The sequence below is a fragment of the Trichoplusia ni genome, unplaced genomic scaffold (genome assembly GCF_003590095.1).
Source record: "Trichoplusia ni isolate ovarian cell line Hi5 unplaced genomic scaffold, tn1 tig00003647, whole genome shotgun sequence".
In the NCBI taxonomy this organism is placed as follows: domain Eukaryota; kingdom Metazoa; phylum Arthropoda; class Insecta; order Lepidoptera; family Noctuidae; genus Trichoplusia; species Trichoplusia ni.
Genome location: NW_020800433.1, coordinates 51,379 through 69,580, shown reverse-complemented (window position 1 = coordinate 69,580; position 18,202 = coordinate 51,379). Strand labels below are relative to the sequence as shown.

At 34.6% G+C, this 18,202-nt stretch overlaps 4 protein-coding genes across 5 annotated transcripts; 2 read left to right on the top strand and 2 right to left on the bottom strand.

Annotated features, from left to right (window-relative positions):
• Nucleotides 1–347: 347 nt before the first annotated feature.
• On the bottom strand, nucleotides 348–5,129 carry LOC113508012 (F-box only protein 21-like). Its single transcript, XM_026890955.1, has 10 exons — nucleotides 4,780–5,129; nucleotides 4,516–4,647; nucleotides 3,999–4,145; nucleotides 3,595–3,781; nucleotides 2,871–3,065; nucleotides 2,418–2,725; nucleotides 1,885–2,023; nucleotides 1,367–1,441; nucleotides 739–955; nucleotides 348–651 (listed from the first exon to the last, which is right to left on the bottom strand). The coding sequence occupies exons 1-10, from the start codon at nucleotides 4,956–4,958 to the stop codon at nucleotides 434–436; spliced, it is 1,797 nt and encodes a 598-aa protein (XP_026746756.1). The 5' UTR covers nucleotides 4,959–5,129; the 3' UTR covers nucleotides 348–433.
• Nucleotides 5,130–7,156: 2,027 nt separating this feature from the next.
• On the top strand, nucleotides 7,157–9,641 carry LOC113508011. Of its 2 annotated transcripts, none has more exons than XM_026890953.1 (5): nucleotides 7,157–7,470; nucleotides 7,856–7,991; nucleotides 8,529–8,614; nucleotides 8,723–8,879; nucleotides 9,397–9,641. In XM_026890953.1, the coding sequence occupies exons 1-5, from the start codon at nucleotides 7,357–7,359 to the stop codon at nucleotides 9,630–9,632; spliced, it is 729 nt and encodes a 242-aa protein (XP_026746754.1). In that variant the 5' UTR covers nucleotides 7,157–7,356; the 3' UTR covers nucleotides 9,633–9,641. The 2 variants fall into 2 exon arrangements, with proteins under 2 accessions (XP_026746754.1, XP_026746755.1); XM_026890954.1 differs by having other exon boundaries at nucleotides 7,157–7,780.
• Nucleotides 9,642–11,028: 1,387 nt separating this feature from the next.
• On the bottom strand, nucleotides 11,029–15,425 carry LOC113508009 (hyccin). The gene is made up of 8 exons (XM_026890950.1): nucleotides 15,254–15,425; nucleotides 14,416–14,651; nucleotides 14,041–14,206; nucleotides 13,869–13,963; nucleotides 13,562–13,779; nucleotides 13,224–13,471; nucleotides 13,015–13,131; nucleotides 11,029–11,810 (listed from the first exon to the last, which is right to left on the bottom strand). Exons 2-8 carry the CDS (start codon nucleotides 14,632–14,634, stop codon nucleotides 11,344–11,346), a joined length of 1,530 nt encoding a protein of 509 aa, XP_026746751.1. The 5' UTR covers nucleotides 14,635–14,651; nucleotides 15,254–15,425; the 3' UTR covers nucleotides 11,029–11,343.
• A 198-nt stretch (nucleotides 15,426–15,623) lies between these two features.
• On the top strand, nucleotides 15,624–17,875 carry LOC113508010 (Golgi reassembly-stacking protein 2). Its single transcript, XM_026890951.1, has 5 exons — nucleotides 15,624–15,824; nucleotides 15,901–16,185; nucleotides 16,269–16,568; nucleotides 16,781–17,081; nucleotides 17,172–17,875. The coding sequence occupies exons 1-5, from the start codon at nucleotides 15,762–15,764 to the stop codon at nucleotides 17,552–17,554; spliced, it is 1,332 nt and encodes a 443-aa protein (XP_026746752.1). The 5' UTR covers nucleotides 15,624–15,761; the 3' UTR covers nucleotides 17,555–17,875.
• Nucleotides 17,876–18,202: the final 327 nt, after the last annotated feature.

Sequence of the window (18,202 nt, the reverse complement as noted above, 5' to 3'; positions counted from 1 at the left end):
ACGTGATTTGTAAGTTTCCTAAGTGCGGGAGCCGTCTTAGAAAAAAAAACTTTTATCATGTTTGTATAAAAACTTACACGCAGATTTACCTTTTTATGTAACTGAAAAAATGGAGTGTAAGTGTCAAACTCGTTTGATCATCTAATTTCTGAAAGTAGTATATAAATTATTTGTCCTTTAATAAGATATGGAAGCTTAACGACTTTTTCTATCGGATTACAAGTTCGATATTATTATTCATATGCTTTGTTCTACTTAATCTTACATAATAATTATACACATTATTACAGAATAAATAAGTAATTCATAGATAGGTTTATCTATATTTATCACAATTAAATATAAACTACCTTTTAATATATTATTATTTCAGTAAATTGAAAATATACATCAATCTGACTTAGGAAAATCCTTATTCCTGGAACGTATTTGCTTAATTTACTTGAGCCGCAACTGCCTGTGCTCTCAGACGTTCATTTCTTAGTTCGAATTTGTCTTTGTATACAGCTCTTATGGGGCCGTCATCGGGATATTCACTTTCCAGTTCCTCATTAGGAACATAGCAGTAACCATCGTAATGTGTAAAGTATTTGGCAATGACGTCTTCCAAATGATGCAGACGATTTGGGTTCGGCACATCAATGAGATATTCTGTAATTCGAATAGATATAGAAATTTAATAAAAAATATACCCGAAAAAATTTCAGCTAATGAACTACTGCAAAATTGTCGACTAACCTTGAGCCACGTATCGTTCAGACTGGTCAATTGCAACAACATTGTAAAATGTTTGTTTTAAACCGAGTCGCAAGGATTGGAACTCTTGTCGATTTCCCATGTCGATGGAGCAAATGGGGTCCCAGCCTAGGATAACGCAGGCATAATTATAGCGCTGGTGATAACATATCATTCCTACGGCGAATTTTACATCTCCATTACGAGCAGTCACTTTTGCCTGAAATATAGAATACAGATTTTTCACATTTTACTGTAAAAGATTAAAATATTTATTTCAATTGGCAATTCAGCATACAAGGATTAATATAAACTCATATAAAATACAATAGCTACGAAGATATTCTTAGGTATCTAGGTTAGGTATATGAGCGACAAATTAGGAGTCGCAAATGTTCGGCGGCATAATTTTCCACAATCTGGGTGCATGAGTGGGACAGGGGAATGAGGTTGGGTGTTAAAACCTAAGATTAAACAACCCCTCTTTCCAAACACCGTATTCATTAGGAAAACCTGAGATGTAGGTACAACTTACGAAAAAGAAAAGTATGTACCTAAAGTGCAGTGAAAATCCAGTAAAATAGTCGATAAAATACTAATAAAAATATCGATAAAATATAATTCCACTTACCGGTCTAGTTACAGGAGCAGGACTATGAGTGATCATCATTAAATGCTCTAGCATTTTAAGATGGCTATCATCAAGCTAAAATTGTGGAAATAATAATTATTATTAAATATTGAGTAGATTCATATTAAAATATAAAGTTAGACATTTATCACCAATCTGTTTATTTTTAAACTTTCACCCTTCGCCATCTCGTGTCAAAATAAGCAAAGCTTGTATTATGTTTGTAGTACTGTACAACTGCTAAAAATACATACATATTATTGATAAATTACACTGGGAACAAATGATTGTATCTACTCATCACTCAAACACCTGACTTGGGTGGGAATCGAACCCACGACCTCCCGTATAGCAGTCTATGCCACTAACCACTAGACCGACTGGCCAGTCAGTATTCTTTATTTTTATTCATTAAATACAAGCTTACTCCATTCACAGTCACACATAATTATATCACGGTCTTTTGGGCAGTAAGCTTTCATAATATTAGTTAGAAGGTATCTAAAAACGTTACTTACAAACAAAGGGTTTAATGTTATAGACATAACAGGCAGGTTGTCATAATCTAGCAGAAATGCTTGATAGTACTTGTATGGGTTATCTTCTGCACAGTCTGTGCTAAGAAAATCTTGCAGATTTCTTGCATGTAGTGTACTCCTACAAGATGGGGTTGTTTAAAATAACATTAGATAATTATCCTTATTAAAGTATTTGGGCAATATTGTTAGCCACAAAAGTAAATAACCATTCTGCGACACTAACTAAAAACATTGTTATGACTATCGTGAGGATAAATGATTATTATATGATGCAATGGTTCTCTCACGCGTAATTATCGTGTCGCGTCGCCCGCCTCGACTGCCCATGTCCGAAACTAGTCGGGCAATTCCAATAAATACGCGTGTGTAAACCGTTGCTTCATTCAATCAAAATATTGTTGTTGTTACGCTTTTGAAGTATTATTACATAACTAATTTCTAACACTGGTTATCATACTGTCAAATATAACCTTTACAGCATGAGAAAGGCGTTTAAAAAACTTATTACTTACCTACTTTTCTGGGCTCCCATAGACATGAGGAAAGCTGTTACGATGTATTGAAGGAAAGTGTCAGGACAAAATTTTATATCATCTCGCATAAGAGCACCTCGTCGTGAGTATGGACAGCGTCCCTTTTGTGAAATGGAGCCAGATAGTGGATCTATTTTGTATACCACTCCTGGAGTCTCAGGGTCGCGCCATTCAAGGAACAAGTGGTTGGGAAAAGCGATCAGCTCGCAATGCACACCGCATCTGCTAGCTACGGCTTGGAATATGACGGCAACCGCAATTATATTTCCCCGTCTTGTTTGCCAAACCTAAAAAAAATGGAGTATGCTTTTTGTTATTGTTATTATTAAATGTAAGATTTCTTGAAATAACGCTTAAGAAATAAGCTACATTAACAGTCATTTACATAAAGCATATATTAGGTATAAGTGAAAATACTGATAATTAACATACTCGAGGAATATCAAGAGTATCCAAACTTGCAGGTTCTCTATTTAATATAAGATTCACTCGATATATTACATCCGAAACAGCAGCTAGGAGGTTTGAGGGTCTTATAAAACCCTTTAATACCTTTTCTAGTACAGTATACTCAGGGTGAAAACTTCTAGGATATCGTTTCTCGACGTGTTCAATCATATCTCTGAACTAAGAAAGAAAGAAGTGATTAAATAATACAGAACTTATTAATTTAAATAAGTAACTACAAATTAATTCTACAAGCAAAATATTTCAATGTACATTTAATGCATATACCTTGTCAAATATTTTTTATTTTGCTCAAATACTTTTTCAGTCCCAGAAGAGCTTGTGGCTAAGCTAATCGCATATGTGGATCAATCAGGTTAACTTACGCTTGGCGCGGTTGACCATCTTTGTCATAACGAGTCCCTCCGTGTTTCGGAAGGCAAGTTAAATTGCGGTTCCAGGCTGTTATTCATAGACCTTTGACAGTCATTACAGTTAGTGAGAAGCTAGAAAGTCTGATAACGAGTCTAACTAAGGGGTACTGTGTTGCCCATATAAGTGGGTTGAGGAGGTCAGATACTTAGCTGAATCTGGTTAGTCTGGAAGCCAACCCAAACATAGCTGGAAAAAGGCTAGGATAATGATGATGACTTTTTCAGTCCCAGTTAAAAAACAAGAACATTCAAACTTATAATAGAATAGTACTAACTGTAGCTTCAATATCTTCATCGGCATGCACTCGGTCTGTATCTATCCATTCTATAAAGAAATTTAAAACAAGTTCTGGAGTCAATACATTTCTCATGCGATTTTGAAACCACTTGATGGCAAAATAAGTCTGTGTCAAATATCGTAGAACGATTTTTGCATAATACAGTTCAGTCAATGTGTATGGTCTGTGGGTATAAAAAAATGAACAATGAATTAATCTGGACTTATTAAAAAATACTCTAAGCTAAAATCATAGTTCTTTAAGGCAGTCCTTAATATAATTGATGCTAATTATTTATACAGGGCAAAAAGTCATGGAAAATTAAATTAATTAATTTGTTAAAAGTAAAACTAATTAGTATCGACAAAAATGGGTGAGAGATAAATTTATTTTATACTTACCGGTGGTTGTAGTTCAAACTCAAACACTCATTTCCAATATTTATTATATCTTTTAAGGTAGTCACAACATAGTAATGATTAGAATTGTAACTTAAAGCCAGGGTAAAAAATTCTTTGATATCTAGTATTGATATTTCTGTTGTGCGCCTGGGTAAAAGAATGCACAGAATTACAATACAGGAAATAAAACATGATAAAGCCAAACTGATACAGGCCTGTTTACAGTGTTCACATATAGGAAAGGATTGAAGATTTGATGACATATCATGATTCATGATCATGATAGCTCTTTGCAGGTTAGTGATTACAGATTCCAATATTTGGAATCCATATTTACCACACAACAGTTTCCTAGACTGATTGTCAGTGGTGCCTTATAATATTTAAGAATGATCATATAACTTTCAAAGTCAAATTACCACTTTGCCTGGGTTGGAATTTAACCTGCACCTCATGCTACAAATTCATGCTTAAACCATTTGGTTCAGGTAAATCTTAAATTTCATAAATACTTTACCAGTAATACTTCGATGACATCAATAGCAATTCTGCATGGACAGCATGTTTTACAGTAAAATATCTTTTTATTTCTTTTAGCCACTGGCCATTACCATACTTTTCAGTCAAATTATATACATCTGGTGGAGATCTGTAATAAATGTTAGTACTTATTTTTTAACTATTCTACAAGTACTGGCAGGAAGCATAATTAAAAACTGGAACAGAGGAGCAAGAATTGTAGTTGCAATATCCGTGCGAATGCTTAACAGGTACCACTTACGTCTTTTTTAACTTTTCTTTCCACAGGGATTGATCAGCATTAACTACTGCATGAAAACGCTTGCAGGTAGCTCCAAAATTCAAAATTTCACGGCAGCTATTGTTTTTTAATATAATATAAAGTATTTCATTAGGCAGTAATGTTATTGGTGAGTTCTCTAACTCTGTACATTCTGCCATGCTTACAATAAATAGTTATTGCAAATGAAATGAATCTTTACATGAGTTTGAACATCAAGATTTCCACAGTAGCCACTAAATACGAAATCTCTAACTTGATTTTTTTATATCTATCAGTAAAAATAAACATGAAGATGACTGACAGCAGGCGCAGCTGCGCAAGTTTATGTGACACAAACAGTTTAGTTTACAAAGATAGCTAAGCGTACGGTATTATTCGATATCGATTTGTATTCCAATAGTATTTATTTGAAACCACAATAGAAATAGACATTTTAATTAGCGTACTCAGAGGGAGGGGGCATGCAGCAGCTGCCTCTCCTCCTCTGGAACCTGACTCACAGACTTCTCAGCGCCGCCGATCAGAACTCCTGATTGTATCTTGATGATAGAAAGTTTATTTACAGCGGAGCATAAGTTACTTTTAAAACACTGCTTATATTGAAAATAAGGCGCGAAATTAATATGTTGGGTAAGGCCTGGCGCTAAAACATCTAGGATTTCACGGGGGCATGCGGCCACAACCAGGAGGACCTCTGGTGGGGTTCGGCTTAGGTTAGGTCTAGCATGTTTCATATCGGGCTGATATTCCAATAAGTGGACCTCTAACTCGTACTTACAGCAAATAGGGCTCTGTTGAACCAGACCCGGCGCAAAAAGCAGTGGATTCACTTAGCTGGGAAAGTGCCACGATATTGGGGGTAGGTGAGTCACTTAGCCACCAGAAGCAGCCTCCTGACCTTACCGATCAGGGCTGTTTCGGGAGGTACCTTAGCAAAATGAACACGGTGGAGGTCTGCTCTGAGTGGGCTCTGGTTCGATATAGGTACATAAAGACGGGGCGAGAGGAAGTAGAAAACGGTCGCCTCCTACTGCGAAGCAGTCATGTTAGCGAAGGAGGCAGCTGAACATACGAAACAAAGAGTGTCGTGTCTTGTATGCCGCGGAAGTCTCCCGGCCACCGTGCCGGACGGCGCATTCGTGTTCCATGCGCGCCGCAAAGGGATTTCAGCAAGCAGCTTATGACACCCTATTTGTAGTGATGTTTGCTGAGCCAGTGAGATTGTTCAAAAGTGTACAAAGAGCAAAGGAAGATTCGTGGGAGGAGCGAAACATTTTGGAATCGCAACACACTTTCTCCAACTTCAATTACAAATATTGTAAACTAAATCTTATATAATTTAATAGCTATAAAATTAAGATCTAGTTCGACTTTAGATGAAAACAGCCGCGTGAAGAACTTTTGTAGTTGCGAATATATTCCTACCAACAGTAAATTTCTACTCCGGCAAAATGACAACGTTCATATAATATAGTAGGGAGGTACATACCTACTTACCTCACCTACCTTCAGTTTTATTTATTATTTAGTTTTAATTCTATTGAATTTGCTATCATATTTGATAGCCGATAATTATATCAATTATATGTTTAGATATCAATAATAAACAAATCGCAAAGCTTAAAAATACTTTACACAGTCGATGATAATTACTATACTTACTCAATTGTGTAACAAGGTTCCGTTTTTACTCCATGTAAAGCATCTCAATTGTAGATAAGTCGCCGACCGAGGCTGAATTCTAACTAATCAAAGGCCCACTTACAGTTTGAACGCTAACACTTGGCGTCACAAAAATCGCTGCGATGTTGCTCGGCAGCTGAACTTAAGTCGTTTGATGAGTTTTCCAAAGCTTCCAAGAGACTGGTGGCTATCCAAAGACGTGGATCTGGATCAGTGGAGCAATTTGTCCCTTATGCAGGTTTTGTGGACAGTGGGTTCACGTTAATGCATGATAATGCCTGCTGTCACACCGCTAAATAACTGAACCTACTAGTATAGCTGCAAGAAATTGGAATACGTATTATGCGCTGGCCGACGCGAAGTCCAGACTGGAACCCAATTGAGCACCTTTGGGATGAACTGAAACGGCGAGTACGGGCACGTGATCCTGCCCCTACCACTGTCTAAGTTCTCCAAGATGCCGTGGTTGCAGAATGCAACAACAATCCGCAAGAGACTGTTGTCACAATAATTAGGTCCATGAGAGAGAGAGTTAGGGTAGAGAGGTTAGGAGAGTAGGGGTAACGCTAGGTCTTAAAGACTTCGATTTTTGGTGAAAAATAAAATTTAACTTTTTTTAATCTTTTGCATTAGTTTCCTTTTTTATTTCCTGGCCTGGTAAACAATAAACAAAGAAAAGAAAAAAAAGAAGTTTCAATAATAATATTGTCATAATAATATTAATAGATAGGGTTTAAATTACCGACTATGACTTTAGAATTTAAAGGGGTGCGATTTTGTTGACGGTTAGGTATAAATAAGGTAGGTAATTCAAATCTACAATTAACTTCATCTATACCGCAAATTTTAATCACTATAAAAAAGGGAAATGGCATGAGGCAAAGGACACTATTATTTTACCTAGGTTCTTCCCCTAATCCCTCGGCTTTGTGCTTTCTGAACATATTGTATTTAATGCTACTATTTATTGTAATATTAATTAGCTGGGTGAGTCCATGTATGATTGGTTTGATTATTTCGATACTGACCCCAAAATAGTTATCAGTCATGAGATCTTGTAAATCAATACCGTAAGCAATAATTAGCGTGACTACCGACGCTTATATATAGACTAATATACCAACGGCGGTCACTATTATGACACAATGAGGGGAGGCTAGACCCATAGCAAGTGCATTATAAAGAATAAAAATGGAATTGTGAAAATATCGGATATTATAACATGGCTTTAGTATACAGCTGTTGCTTTTGGTTTTCATTACGTTTGGGAGGAATTTTAATTGGTATATTCTCATTTGTAAGTTTTTACCTAAATTGATAATTGTGATTACTCTTATTGTTTTATGTTTTAAGTACAATTTTCTAAATAAAGTTTCAGGCGCTAGTAATACTAGTGTTTTGTTGCCTCGGATACGGTGAAACCAAGTTACTAAAAGATGAAATTACTAATTGGATAAATGACTACAATCTAATTTATGCTAAAAGTTGTTTGGAAAATGTACAAGCAGGTAAGATTTATATTTAGGTAGTTATTTTGAAAGTTAAGTTCCTATAAGGTTAATAATACCGTGTTAGGTTAAGGGAGCCTTATTTTCGCTCTCAAAATGTTTACTCTGAATGTAAAAGTAACCTAACGTTTTTTGGAAGTTTATTAAACAATATTACTCGCTGAAATAATAAGCTGGCGGTCGTTATTGTTTTCTTATAGGTACATTCCTACTAGGTTCTGGGGCATAGAGAACTGGAACTTTCTTTTGTAAATACCATTCCTTGGTTCTTATTAATTTAACAATTTTCTTGTTAAGAAAGTTTCAAACCTGCACAAGAACAAAATGAAAGTTTCACGAACTTCATCAATCAAATAAAACTTAAACTGCTCCCTATTAAGAACTACTAGGTACCTAACCTACAGTATAATTGCAAATCTAAGTTCTAAATTAATTCCTGCTTAAATAAAAACATAATAAAAATTAAAATATAATAATACTGGCTACGGAACCCTCAAAATGGGGCTTTTTATTGTATATTTACATTTCATTTTACAGATCCTGAAAAGTTTATTTCTCTTGGAATAAGTTTAACTAGCATATACATGATTGCATGTCTTATATTTATATATGGAGCCTACACGGTAAATTTTTAATGTTTTTCTCTATTATGTACTTTTTCTTTAAAGCTAACATTTTCATATTCAACTACAGCCTATATCTTAGTTCAATTTAATAATTTTGTTCAACAGTGTAACAACTTGTTTATGGTTTTCTTCATAATCATGGAATTCCTGCGGCTCATCCTGATTCTCACACTTGTCGCAACTTCCCTTCTTCTGATCAAACAGAACACAATGGATATTGGTTTGCTGATTGGTGCAAGCGTTGCCGGTGGATTCCTGCTACGTAATAATTTTCAATTACATACTTATTACTAAATTTTACACAACATCTTAATTTGAGAAAAACCACAGGTACAATAAAATATTCCCTACCTACTATTTGTAGAGCAGATCAATTCTTTCTCAATGCTTTGGTACTCTTCAAGTCTCTCTGAAATCGTTACCTACAATATACCTATACTAGCTGTTGCCCGCGACTTCGTCTGCGTGGACTTCAGTTTACAGCGTTCGGTGGTCCCCGTTTTCATGGGAATACATCCCCTTAGTGATCTTATAGCTTTTACACACCTTTTTAATTTTCCCTTGGGATTTATTTAAAAAATGGGGATAAATAATAATAAATGTTAGCCAATGTTCTTTTCCATGTCAATGGCTATGTGCATGCCAAATTTCATCCAAATCCGTTCAGCCGTTTTTGCGTGATTGAGTAACAAACATCCACACTTTCACATTTATAATATTAGTAAAGAAGTAAGGATTGTGTAATACTCCGTTTTTATCCAGATGTATATTTTTTTCAGTGGGAATGTTCTACTTATGGGTGTGTGCAACTAATCTACCTATTTTAATAAATGAAATGGAACGTGAAGAACAGGAAGCATTAATTAAAAAGCTGCAACAGCTTTTAGTAACAAATCAAAGAGCAGGCCCGCGCGGCATTGATACTATTCCATTTTCTGCGCAATCAGAAAACAACAACGTTTTCACTGTCCCAAGGAGGAAAAATATTTATGGTTTTAATTCTAGAATACATTAAATAAGACAACTTTTCTTTTAATAAAAACAAAAATGTTTGTAGGCACCTTGATTTATTTTTATCTCGTAAGTACATAATAAACTTCGTGTAATTTATGATACGTATGCCATACAAACGGTGTTTACTCGGCAATACGACATAATAGACATGCGCGGTTATCGATTAGGTTCGAAGGGCAGATGTCGGGCATGCGGCATCAAATATTCAATAGGTATCGTATCATACATACCTATTAATGCAAATATTCAAATGCACTGTCCATACTGTTATACCACATAGGGAAATATAGCTTGGCAGGTAGGAGTATACTTAGTCAAGATAGGCATTTTTTATTTATTTAAGTATGTATTTTTAACAATATGCAAGCTTTAAATTCAAGCTACATTAAAAATATGCTTAAATTTAAGCATACAGTTCAATAACATAATTAAGTCCGCTGCCTCGTTCACTCTTGAAGCGAAGATTAACAAAAGTGAAACCGACACCACCAGCTGTTATGGTTGCGCTTGCCTGTGAGTGGTCTAAGTCCCTCGCTATAATAGCCTGGAATTACAATAAATACCCATTTATTCCGAAAATACAAGGAATCAAGGACAATACAGCAACCGAATGCCTTACAATAGAGAAATTAAGCGGTCGCTAACTAAAGTCTCTAGTTGTTATTTTAACCCACATCTATTGCGAAACTACAAAAGTTTTACGTACAAGATTTTAGTAAGTTTTATGAAGCCATGGAAAAAATTATCACCCATACCTTAATCACATTCAGCCCGGGATCTGAAAAGAACGCTTCTTTAACTCTCTTCTTAAACGGAATTCCCATATATTCCGCCTTTTGTTGCCATATTAAGTGACCATTAATACTATTTCCAACTAAGAGATCACTGGCCACACATGACGATATGGCTATTAACACGAAAACACCTAATGCAAGAATACACTTCATTTCTGTAAGATCTAAGCTTTAGTAATAAAGACGAAGATGGTACGAACCATCGACGATCAGAATGTATAATATTGTGATGTTTTTGAACAATAATGATAATGTAACCTCTTAGAGTTCACACAGCCAAGATAAGCTAATGACATGATTCAGTTCGTAGGAATAGTGATAATTAGTCTGTTTAATATTATTATATTATTAAAAAAAAAAAACCTCAACTCGGCATCAGAAGCAAGCAAGCAAGAATCATTTTTGAGTTGACAAACCCGAGATAAGGTTAGGGTATGCCGCATGATTCAGAGTTTGTAGGAAAAGTGTGATAATTAGTCTGATAGAAATCATTTAATTTATTGAACCCAACCAGAAAGGCAGGACAAGCATGGCATGGTTAAAAATATTTTAAAATTAGATAGCAAACATTTTTTTTTTCAAAGGTTAAATAAAAGCTATAAAAAATACTGAAGACTTTTATTACCTGATAAATTTTGTTATATATTAAAAACAACAATTTATAACACGTTTGATAGACATTATTTCTGTAATTAGGTAACTAAAGAAAATATATTGGAATCAATAACAAGCCTATTTGAATATATTATTTAACTCGTTTACCGTAACCATACTTTTAACATCAAGGTTCTCCACAATAGGAATGTTGGCATGTTAAATTACTATACTACCACCTTGAAACATTAAGTACCACATTACATGATAAAAGTAATATGCATAACCATTAAAGTTTGGAGGTCATAAAAGATGGACAATCAGTTACACGGAACTGACTTGCATAGCCGCGAAACGCGGGGTTGTTTCCATGTCAAGAGAGTCAGTAGTAACCTGAGAACGAGTGTCTGAATTTTCAGTACTATTAAGTATAGAAGTCATTGAAATCTTTTCATCTTTCATACTACCATTGGCTTCGGAGGAATTATCGTTAACATTTGTCTTTTGCTGCGCATCTACCATATCACCCCCGCCGCCGCTAAGTGAGTTCCATATACCTTTAGAAGACTCCTTGAGAGTAACCTTTTTTTCGGCCATAGCAGCACCTTTTTCTTTTCCATCCTTCGCCTTTTTGCCTAGTACTGGGAACGAGCTTAGTTTTGGTTTGGAATTCCGGACGGCAGCACCCCGCTGTATGGGGGCGGCTTCCGCTTCACACTCTTCAATAATTGAAGTAAGCATGTCTGCTGAGTCTGTTGGTACTACTTGTCCAGCTTGTATAGGAATGTCATCTGTAATTAAATTTAAATGTTAACATTTAACAATGTTACAAAGTTTCTCTAATAGAAGTTGTAATGATAAATGTTATGTGTGATGTACAATTGTACCATTGCAATGCTTATTTTATTGTCATGTTTTGGATTAGTGGTAAACATAATAATGATGACTGAAAGTAAAAAAATTGCAGTGTACAGACGATGGTTTGTAGCTTGCTGAAGTACTATCTACCAACTAATTAAGCTAGAATTTATGGGTTATAATAATGTGGGTCTATTATTAAATTTTGATCAGCATACCTGTGATTTTAATTCACAAAAATTATTAATGTAACAGTGACGTTAGGAAAGCTTAGAGATTTAAGTTAACGGTTTCTTAAGTATCATCTGGAGTTCAAGAATGAAATAAGCCTTCGATCTGCAAGCACATACAAGTGTGACTATAGGTTTTATGGAAGCAATGTTGTGCTTATATATGTCGTTAACTTACACACGGACCTACGTAGAGGACGATGGTAGGTCTTGTGTATGATTTTTAAATTAGTTGGTACCAGGGGCGGATTAAAAATCAAAAAGGTACCTTTTGAAATAAATAATTTTGTTTTGCCTGTCTCAGTTTTTACTTAAACGAAGAATATATATTTCCCTTGCACCATCGTTAGAACACAATCAAATGGCAAATAATGAAAATTATAATGTTAAAAGGATATGAAATAATTGTAAAATAATAACGGCGCTTAATCCGGCTCTGGACGTCACGTGTCTTTTTTAGTATTGTGAAGAGTGCAGTGTTTCTAGTTGTAGCAATGCCATGATCTATTTTCCTAAAATACCTCATCAATAAATATCTGTACAAAGATATTTAATTTAAAAATGTTTATTTCTTTTACAATATTTTTTGTTCCATCTGATGACTGAAGGTGATTTTTAATTGTATATTACGATAGCATTAATAATGCTACAACACATACAAATGTTTTTAATCCACAAGCTACAATCCAAAGTACGAGGCGAGGAGCATGCATTTGGCAGCATACAGTTATGTTCATCTGTATGTAAACCAGAAACAATGAAATAAACAAATAAAATAATATTATAGGCATATGTATAATCTAAAAACTACGACGAAAAAGAAATCCAGGCTATCAATTTATTTACAATATTGGTGTTGATTTTGTTCTGAAGATTTGCAAAAAAAGTTCGTAAATATGTTGCTTACCAGGTAACTTCTTCGTGCGGAATGATGCGTTAGTAATCATTGACTTAGACATAGTGACTGTAGTGGTAGCCGGAGACAATGCTACACTGATACCCATAGGACCATCCATTGGTTGGCCTGTAATCAAACATAGGAGTGATATTGCAACTGTAGAAATTAAAAAGAAGATAATGTTACAGTCGACACCATATTTAATTAGATATTGTTACCTGAAGGGTTATTTTTTAAGGAGTTTATCACAGCACTGGATACCAACATCACATCTGGAAACAGTTCATATTTTGCTCTTTGGTCAATATCTTTCACAGCTTGATAGGCCAATGTGTAAAATTCATTAAACATGGCAAAGTAACAGCCTTCTATCATTTCCAATAAGAAATTAGAAGTCACTGGTATTCTCGATATTTGTTTTCCTGATGAACCACTGGTTTTCTTATTAAATCCTTGCGTTACTATCCTGGTATCATGAAAAAAAAAACATACATTTGTGTTTTGAATCATTATTGATTGGTTGATAATTAATACACAAAACTTTTACTATGTTTACCTAGAACTAGCAATGCAGAAATGACGTAAAGCCAGTTTAGGCAGCAAACTCAACTGACGGTTGTATATGAAGAGCAATGCTGACATGACTCTCAAACGATTTTGTGCATTGATGACTTCAACTTGAGGCAGGGGTCCCCAACTCACTAGTTTAGTGTTGCAGTCCTCCCATCTCCTTAATGCACTCTCTGTTAGAAACTGGGATCCCAATGATAGAGGCTGGAATTGTTAAAATTTGCCCAATTTAAAATTATATAGTATGATATAAATTTGGCAAAGAATTTGGATAAAATAACTAAAATATTTACTTCATGGTATATAGAAGATTGGGCCAGTGATGGTAGTCTAAAGGACACCACTTTAGGTTTTCCAGATTCATCCACCACTTCATAGTTATACAATCCTGTGAAACAAACATGCCAATTATTTTATGATACATGTTTGAAATTAAGTTAATATTATATATTTCAAGAGTTTTACCAATCAATAAAGTTTCTATGCAGCGACATGTCTTCTTGTTTCCTTGAGCTACAGAACTTAGATAGTTATAAATAAGGGTGGGAACAAACTGTAGAGTGAATCTTTGTAACTCAACCTCTTTTGACCTGTAGAAGCTGAATAGCTGGGTACAAACATTCTCTAATATCTGGAAAAGTATGAAAATATGTATACATCACTATCATTTACTAACTGATTAAGGCTGGTACATGACAGAGAGAGTAATGGCACTTATAAGCTTTATCTGGCAGTGACTTGTGTGATGATTGTGGTTGTTGATTACAATTATAAGCTGTTTAGTCAATATTAGGTGTTGAAATATTACTCGTTGAAATAGGTGTTAAATTTATAATTTACCTGCTCATTTTGTGGCTCACTTTGTAACTTACTACAACATGTGGGTGGGGTAACTGGTGTAGCTGCTTCACTCTCTTCTTCAGCATAGAACAGGTTGAATATGGTGGTTGCTATTTCATGATTGTGTTCATGTTCAGCAGCAAAACTCTTTATTTCATTTTCTTGTAATGCAGCATACTCATTTAGCCACTCAGTTATCAGTTGTTTCCATTCTGCCATTATAACAATTTTTTTTTTCTACAATAAAAAAAAAAATTTTAATAACCATCTTATTTAGTTACTTCAATGATGTTTTATATTATTATTATTAGATACTAGTAAGTAATTGAGGCTATATTTAGACTAATTGAAAACACTAAATCAAATTAAACCCAAATAATGTGTATTCTAGCCCCAAAATCAACTGATTTTATTTTTATACTTCGGTTTAGATTAATCGTATTTGATTCAATACAGTAGGTAGTTTTTTATTTTTCATTGTCTTCTGGTAAAAAGATCATTCATTTTTAATACTGGATGGATCTAATTGGATAAAATATGTGATACTTGTATTCATTAGGATTAGGCTTACCTTTGAACTTGAAAATTACACTATATAATTTACTTGCAAGGTCTCGGATGTGTGAGTCAAACAGCAAGTGACACAATTTGAATGCAATGTATTTTTCTGGAAAGGATTCGAACCTTCCGAAAACATGTAGAACTAAATGTTAAGGAATCAACTACATACTATTAGTACGGATATAATATATAATTATTTTTTTCGGATGGAACTAAGGTTTCTATTTTTTTGACATTTATTACTATCACAGGGACTGAATACATAATATCGACTTACCCGATGAACACAAAGCAGACTTATTATATTAATTTATATAGTTGACGATTATTTCGTGCATGGTACAAAACAGTGTATCACTTTTTATTTTTATTAGAATTAAAACATAAAATTCACAGATGACATTTCATAACAAGGTGGTGTACCTACTTGTAGGGGGGTGTAGAGGGGTACTACTTCGATCGAAGTCTATGCAGACCATGGCAGGGACAACCACACACAGAAGATATTTCTTTGTTTAAAAAAAAACCGTGAATAATATAATATTCGCTGTAGGAAAATTAACGTTTTAAAATAATTTCATAGATTATTTTTCATACTAAGGTTTAGTGGTTTATGAACGTCACTATTAGACCAGTGCTGTACATTCTGTATGCCACGTAATAGAAATGTCAATGCCAAAATTGTTGCGGTTGTAAAGGTTTTTAATTCAACAAAAAAGACAATATTAATACAATATAATATTAGATAGCCGCTATAAGGCATTTGTATATTTTTACCATTTCCAATGGGTTCCTCCCACAGTACTGAAGTGCCAGGAGGCGGCTCTGAAGGATATCATGTTTTACGGGTTTGTGTTGTTAAATTAACAAAATCATTATGTTAGATATCGCTCCTGTTTCTATAGACCTATTTTTGCTTTTCAGGTCCAAGACGGGTCTCCAGGTCAAAAAGCAAACCTTGAAGCATTTTTCGACTTTATCGTAGCTATAGAAAACATTAGACTGGACCAGGATAATGACACCCTAAAGGAACTGTTAAAAAATAATGTTGAAAAAACAATAAAAATGTTAGTTTACAGTAGTAAAACTCAAACTGTGAGGGAAGTAATGATTGCTCCTAGTGCAAACTGGGGTGGTCAGGGTTTACTTGGTGTTAGCATCAGATTTTGTTCCTTTGAAGGAGCTAATGAAAATGTTTGGCATGTGTTGGTATGTGTAACAACAGAATATTCATATTTTTAAAGCTCTTTTTGAGTTCTTCATTTTATGACATTATGCTTACTCTATTTCAGGAAGTTCATCCATCATCACCTGCAGAATTAGCTGGTCTAAGGCCATTTTCCGATTACATAATAGGAGCAGACTCTATTATGCATGAGAGTGAAGATCTATTTACATTGATTGAGGCCCATGAAGGCAGAGCTCTGAAGCTTTATGTGTATAATGTAAATGATGATACTTGCCGTGAAGTGCATATTACACCAAATCACAATTGGGGTGGTGAAGGTAGTCTTGGATGTGGAATAGGCTATGGGTACTTGCATAGAATTCCAATAAGAAGTGCCCAAACTTTGCCAGCTCAGCAAGCATATGTAAGTACTACACCTAGGGTAAACAACAACATCAGTATGTTTAGAATCAGGATCCAAATAGAACTGTAGAAAACGTGTAAATAGTCTAGCCTCTAGATCAAACTATATATATTATGCTTAAACTATACAGCTATGTAAATAAAATGCACATATTAATTTAGTTAAGAAATGATAATTACTTAATTGAATTCTAATATAAAATATATTTCCAGAAGGCACAAACAGTAAACACTCCACAGAACTTAGTAGCTGGTGTTCAGAATATGAACATAAATGATGAGACTCCATTGATGAATGCACCACAACCATCACCACAAGTGGAGTACCCTGTAACTACACCACCACCATTCCTGTCAGGTGTTCCAATGGTAAATCCAGGATCCTATGTTCCTGGTACTAATGCTGGCAGCCCTGTTATGCCTCAGCAGCCACAAGCACAGCAAATAATCTCATCACAGCAACCTACGTCTCAAACACAATCTGTGGTATCTAATATGGCAGCCTATTCAAGCAGTGAGTTTTGGTTTATAATAATTTAGTGATAACAATTTATTTTTAATCATCTTCCAACTAGTATTGATTTTATTTTATTTTGTGTTACAGACTTAGCAGATGCAACATTGACTAATTTGGGAAGCATACCCTCTGTATCTAATATGCAACCTCCAGCTCCATTGCCCAATTTACCTGGTATTCCTATGAATCAACCACAGCCCTACATACCGATGATGCAGAACTACACGGCATCTCAAGTACCTACTCCAGCATATACTCAGAGTGCACCAAACTTAGTTCCAACTTTCGATATGAATAACTTTGCCCAGGCGCCCATCCTCCCGCCGCCTTTGTCTACGGGACTTCCAGTGGTCACGCCTGTCTCACTGCCAGGGATGCCGTCTATAACAGTAAGTGCCACTCTCCCTGTCTCGACCATGCAAGAAATACACCAACAACAGTCACAGCAACACCAAGATTTATTATCGTGAAATGATAAAATTGTTTTATTGTATGCCTATTTAATATTGTTAAGCGGAGACATCTCTTATTGGCCCAAATTTATGTTAGTTTATTTTAAATTTTATGTTGTAATCATGCACCTGGAAGGCAGGTTAAATGATTTTAGCATTGTATTATAAAATAATATAATTTCCAATTAATGTAACTTTATCATAAACAAGTGCAAATGTTGAAGAAGTGTACCAAAAACTAGGTACTTGACAAATACACTTTAAGTTTCATCTTTGTTCTGCTTTCAAGTTATTTATGAGTGATTCTTAAAAATGATAATGTAAAAGATAAACAATAAATATACATTTTATTTATATGCCACAATTGTAAAGACATAAATTAATACATAGTGTCAAATTATAAAACTACTTAATTAAATTATATTCTCATTCAGTTTTAACAATACATAATTACATTTTAGTTTGATATTTCATAAAAGTACCATTAAAAATATTGCGACATTTAGCGCTTGTCGGTTTGAACTATCACTAATACATATTAAGTTTTAAATTGAAACAGAATTTAAGTACATTATCCAATAACACTTGCAAGGTTGGAAAGAGTGTGTCTAATCTACAGTATAACACAATTACTACGGGTGTTTCATTTCAGTACCTACTCTACAG

What these genes read in the sequence shown, in the direction of transcription:
- LOC113508011 (XM_026890953.1), top strand. Translation starts at nt 7,357, where the DNA reads ATGAGGCAAAGGACACTATTATTTTACCTAGGTTCTTCCCCTAATCCC. An exon ending in TTGTAATATTAATTAGCTGG is followed by an intron (nt 7,471 to 7,855) that starts GTGAGTCCATGT and finishes TTCTAAATAAAG; the next exon opens with TTTCAGGCGCTAGTAATACT. An exon ending in TGCCGGTGGATTCCTGCTAC is followed by an intron (nt 8,880 to 9,396) that starts GTAATAATTTTC and finishes TATTTTTTTCAG; the next exon opens with TGGGAATGTTCTACTTATGG.
- LOC113508010 (XM_026890951.1), top strand. Translation starts at nt 15,762, where the DNA reads ATGGGTTCCTCCCACAGTACTGAAGTGCCAGGAGGCGGCTCTGAAGGA. An exon ending in AAGGATATCATGTTTTACGG is followed by an intron (nt 15,825 to 15,900) that starts GTTTGTGTTGTT and finishes TTTGCTTTTCAG; the next exon opens with GTCCAAGACGGGTCTCCAGG. An exon ending in AAAATGTTTGGCATGTGTTG is followed by an intron (nt 16,186 to 16,268) that starts GTATGTGTAACA and finishes ACTCTATTTCAG; the next exon opens with GAAGTTCATCCATCATCACC.
- LOC113508012 (XM_026890955.1), bottom strand. Translation starts at nt 4,958, where the DNA reads ATGGCAGAATGTACAGAGTTAGAGAACTCACCAATAACATTACTGCCT. An exon ending in AAAGAAAAGTTAAAAAAGAC is followed by an intron (nt 4,648 to 4,779) that starts GTAAGTGGTACC and finishes CATTTATTACAG; the next exon opens with ATCTCCACCAGATGTATATA. An exon ending in ATGGGAGCCCAGAAAAGTAG is followed by an intron (nt 2,024 to 2,417) that starts GTAAGTAATAAG and finishes CCCATCTTGTAG; the next exon opens with GAGTACACTACATGCAAGAA.
- LOC113508009 (XM_026890950.1), bottom strand. Translation starts at nt 14,634, where the DNA reads ATGGCAGAATGGAAACAACTGATAACTGAGTGGCTAAATGAGTATGCT. An exon ending in TTCTGCATTGCTAGTTCTAG is followed by an intron (nt 13,472 to 13,561) that starts GTAAACATAGTA and finishes TCATGATACCAG; the next exon opens with GATAGTAACGCAAGGATTTA. An exon ending in CTTAAAAAATAACCCTTCAG is followed by an intron (nt 13,132 to 13,223) that starts GTAACAATATCT and finishes GTTTGATTACAG; the next exon opens with GCCAACCAATGGATGGTCCT.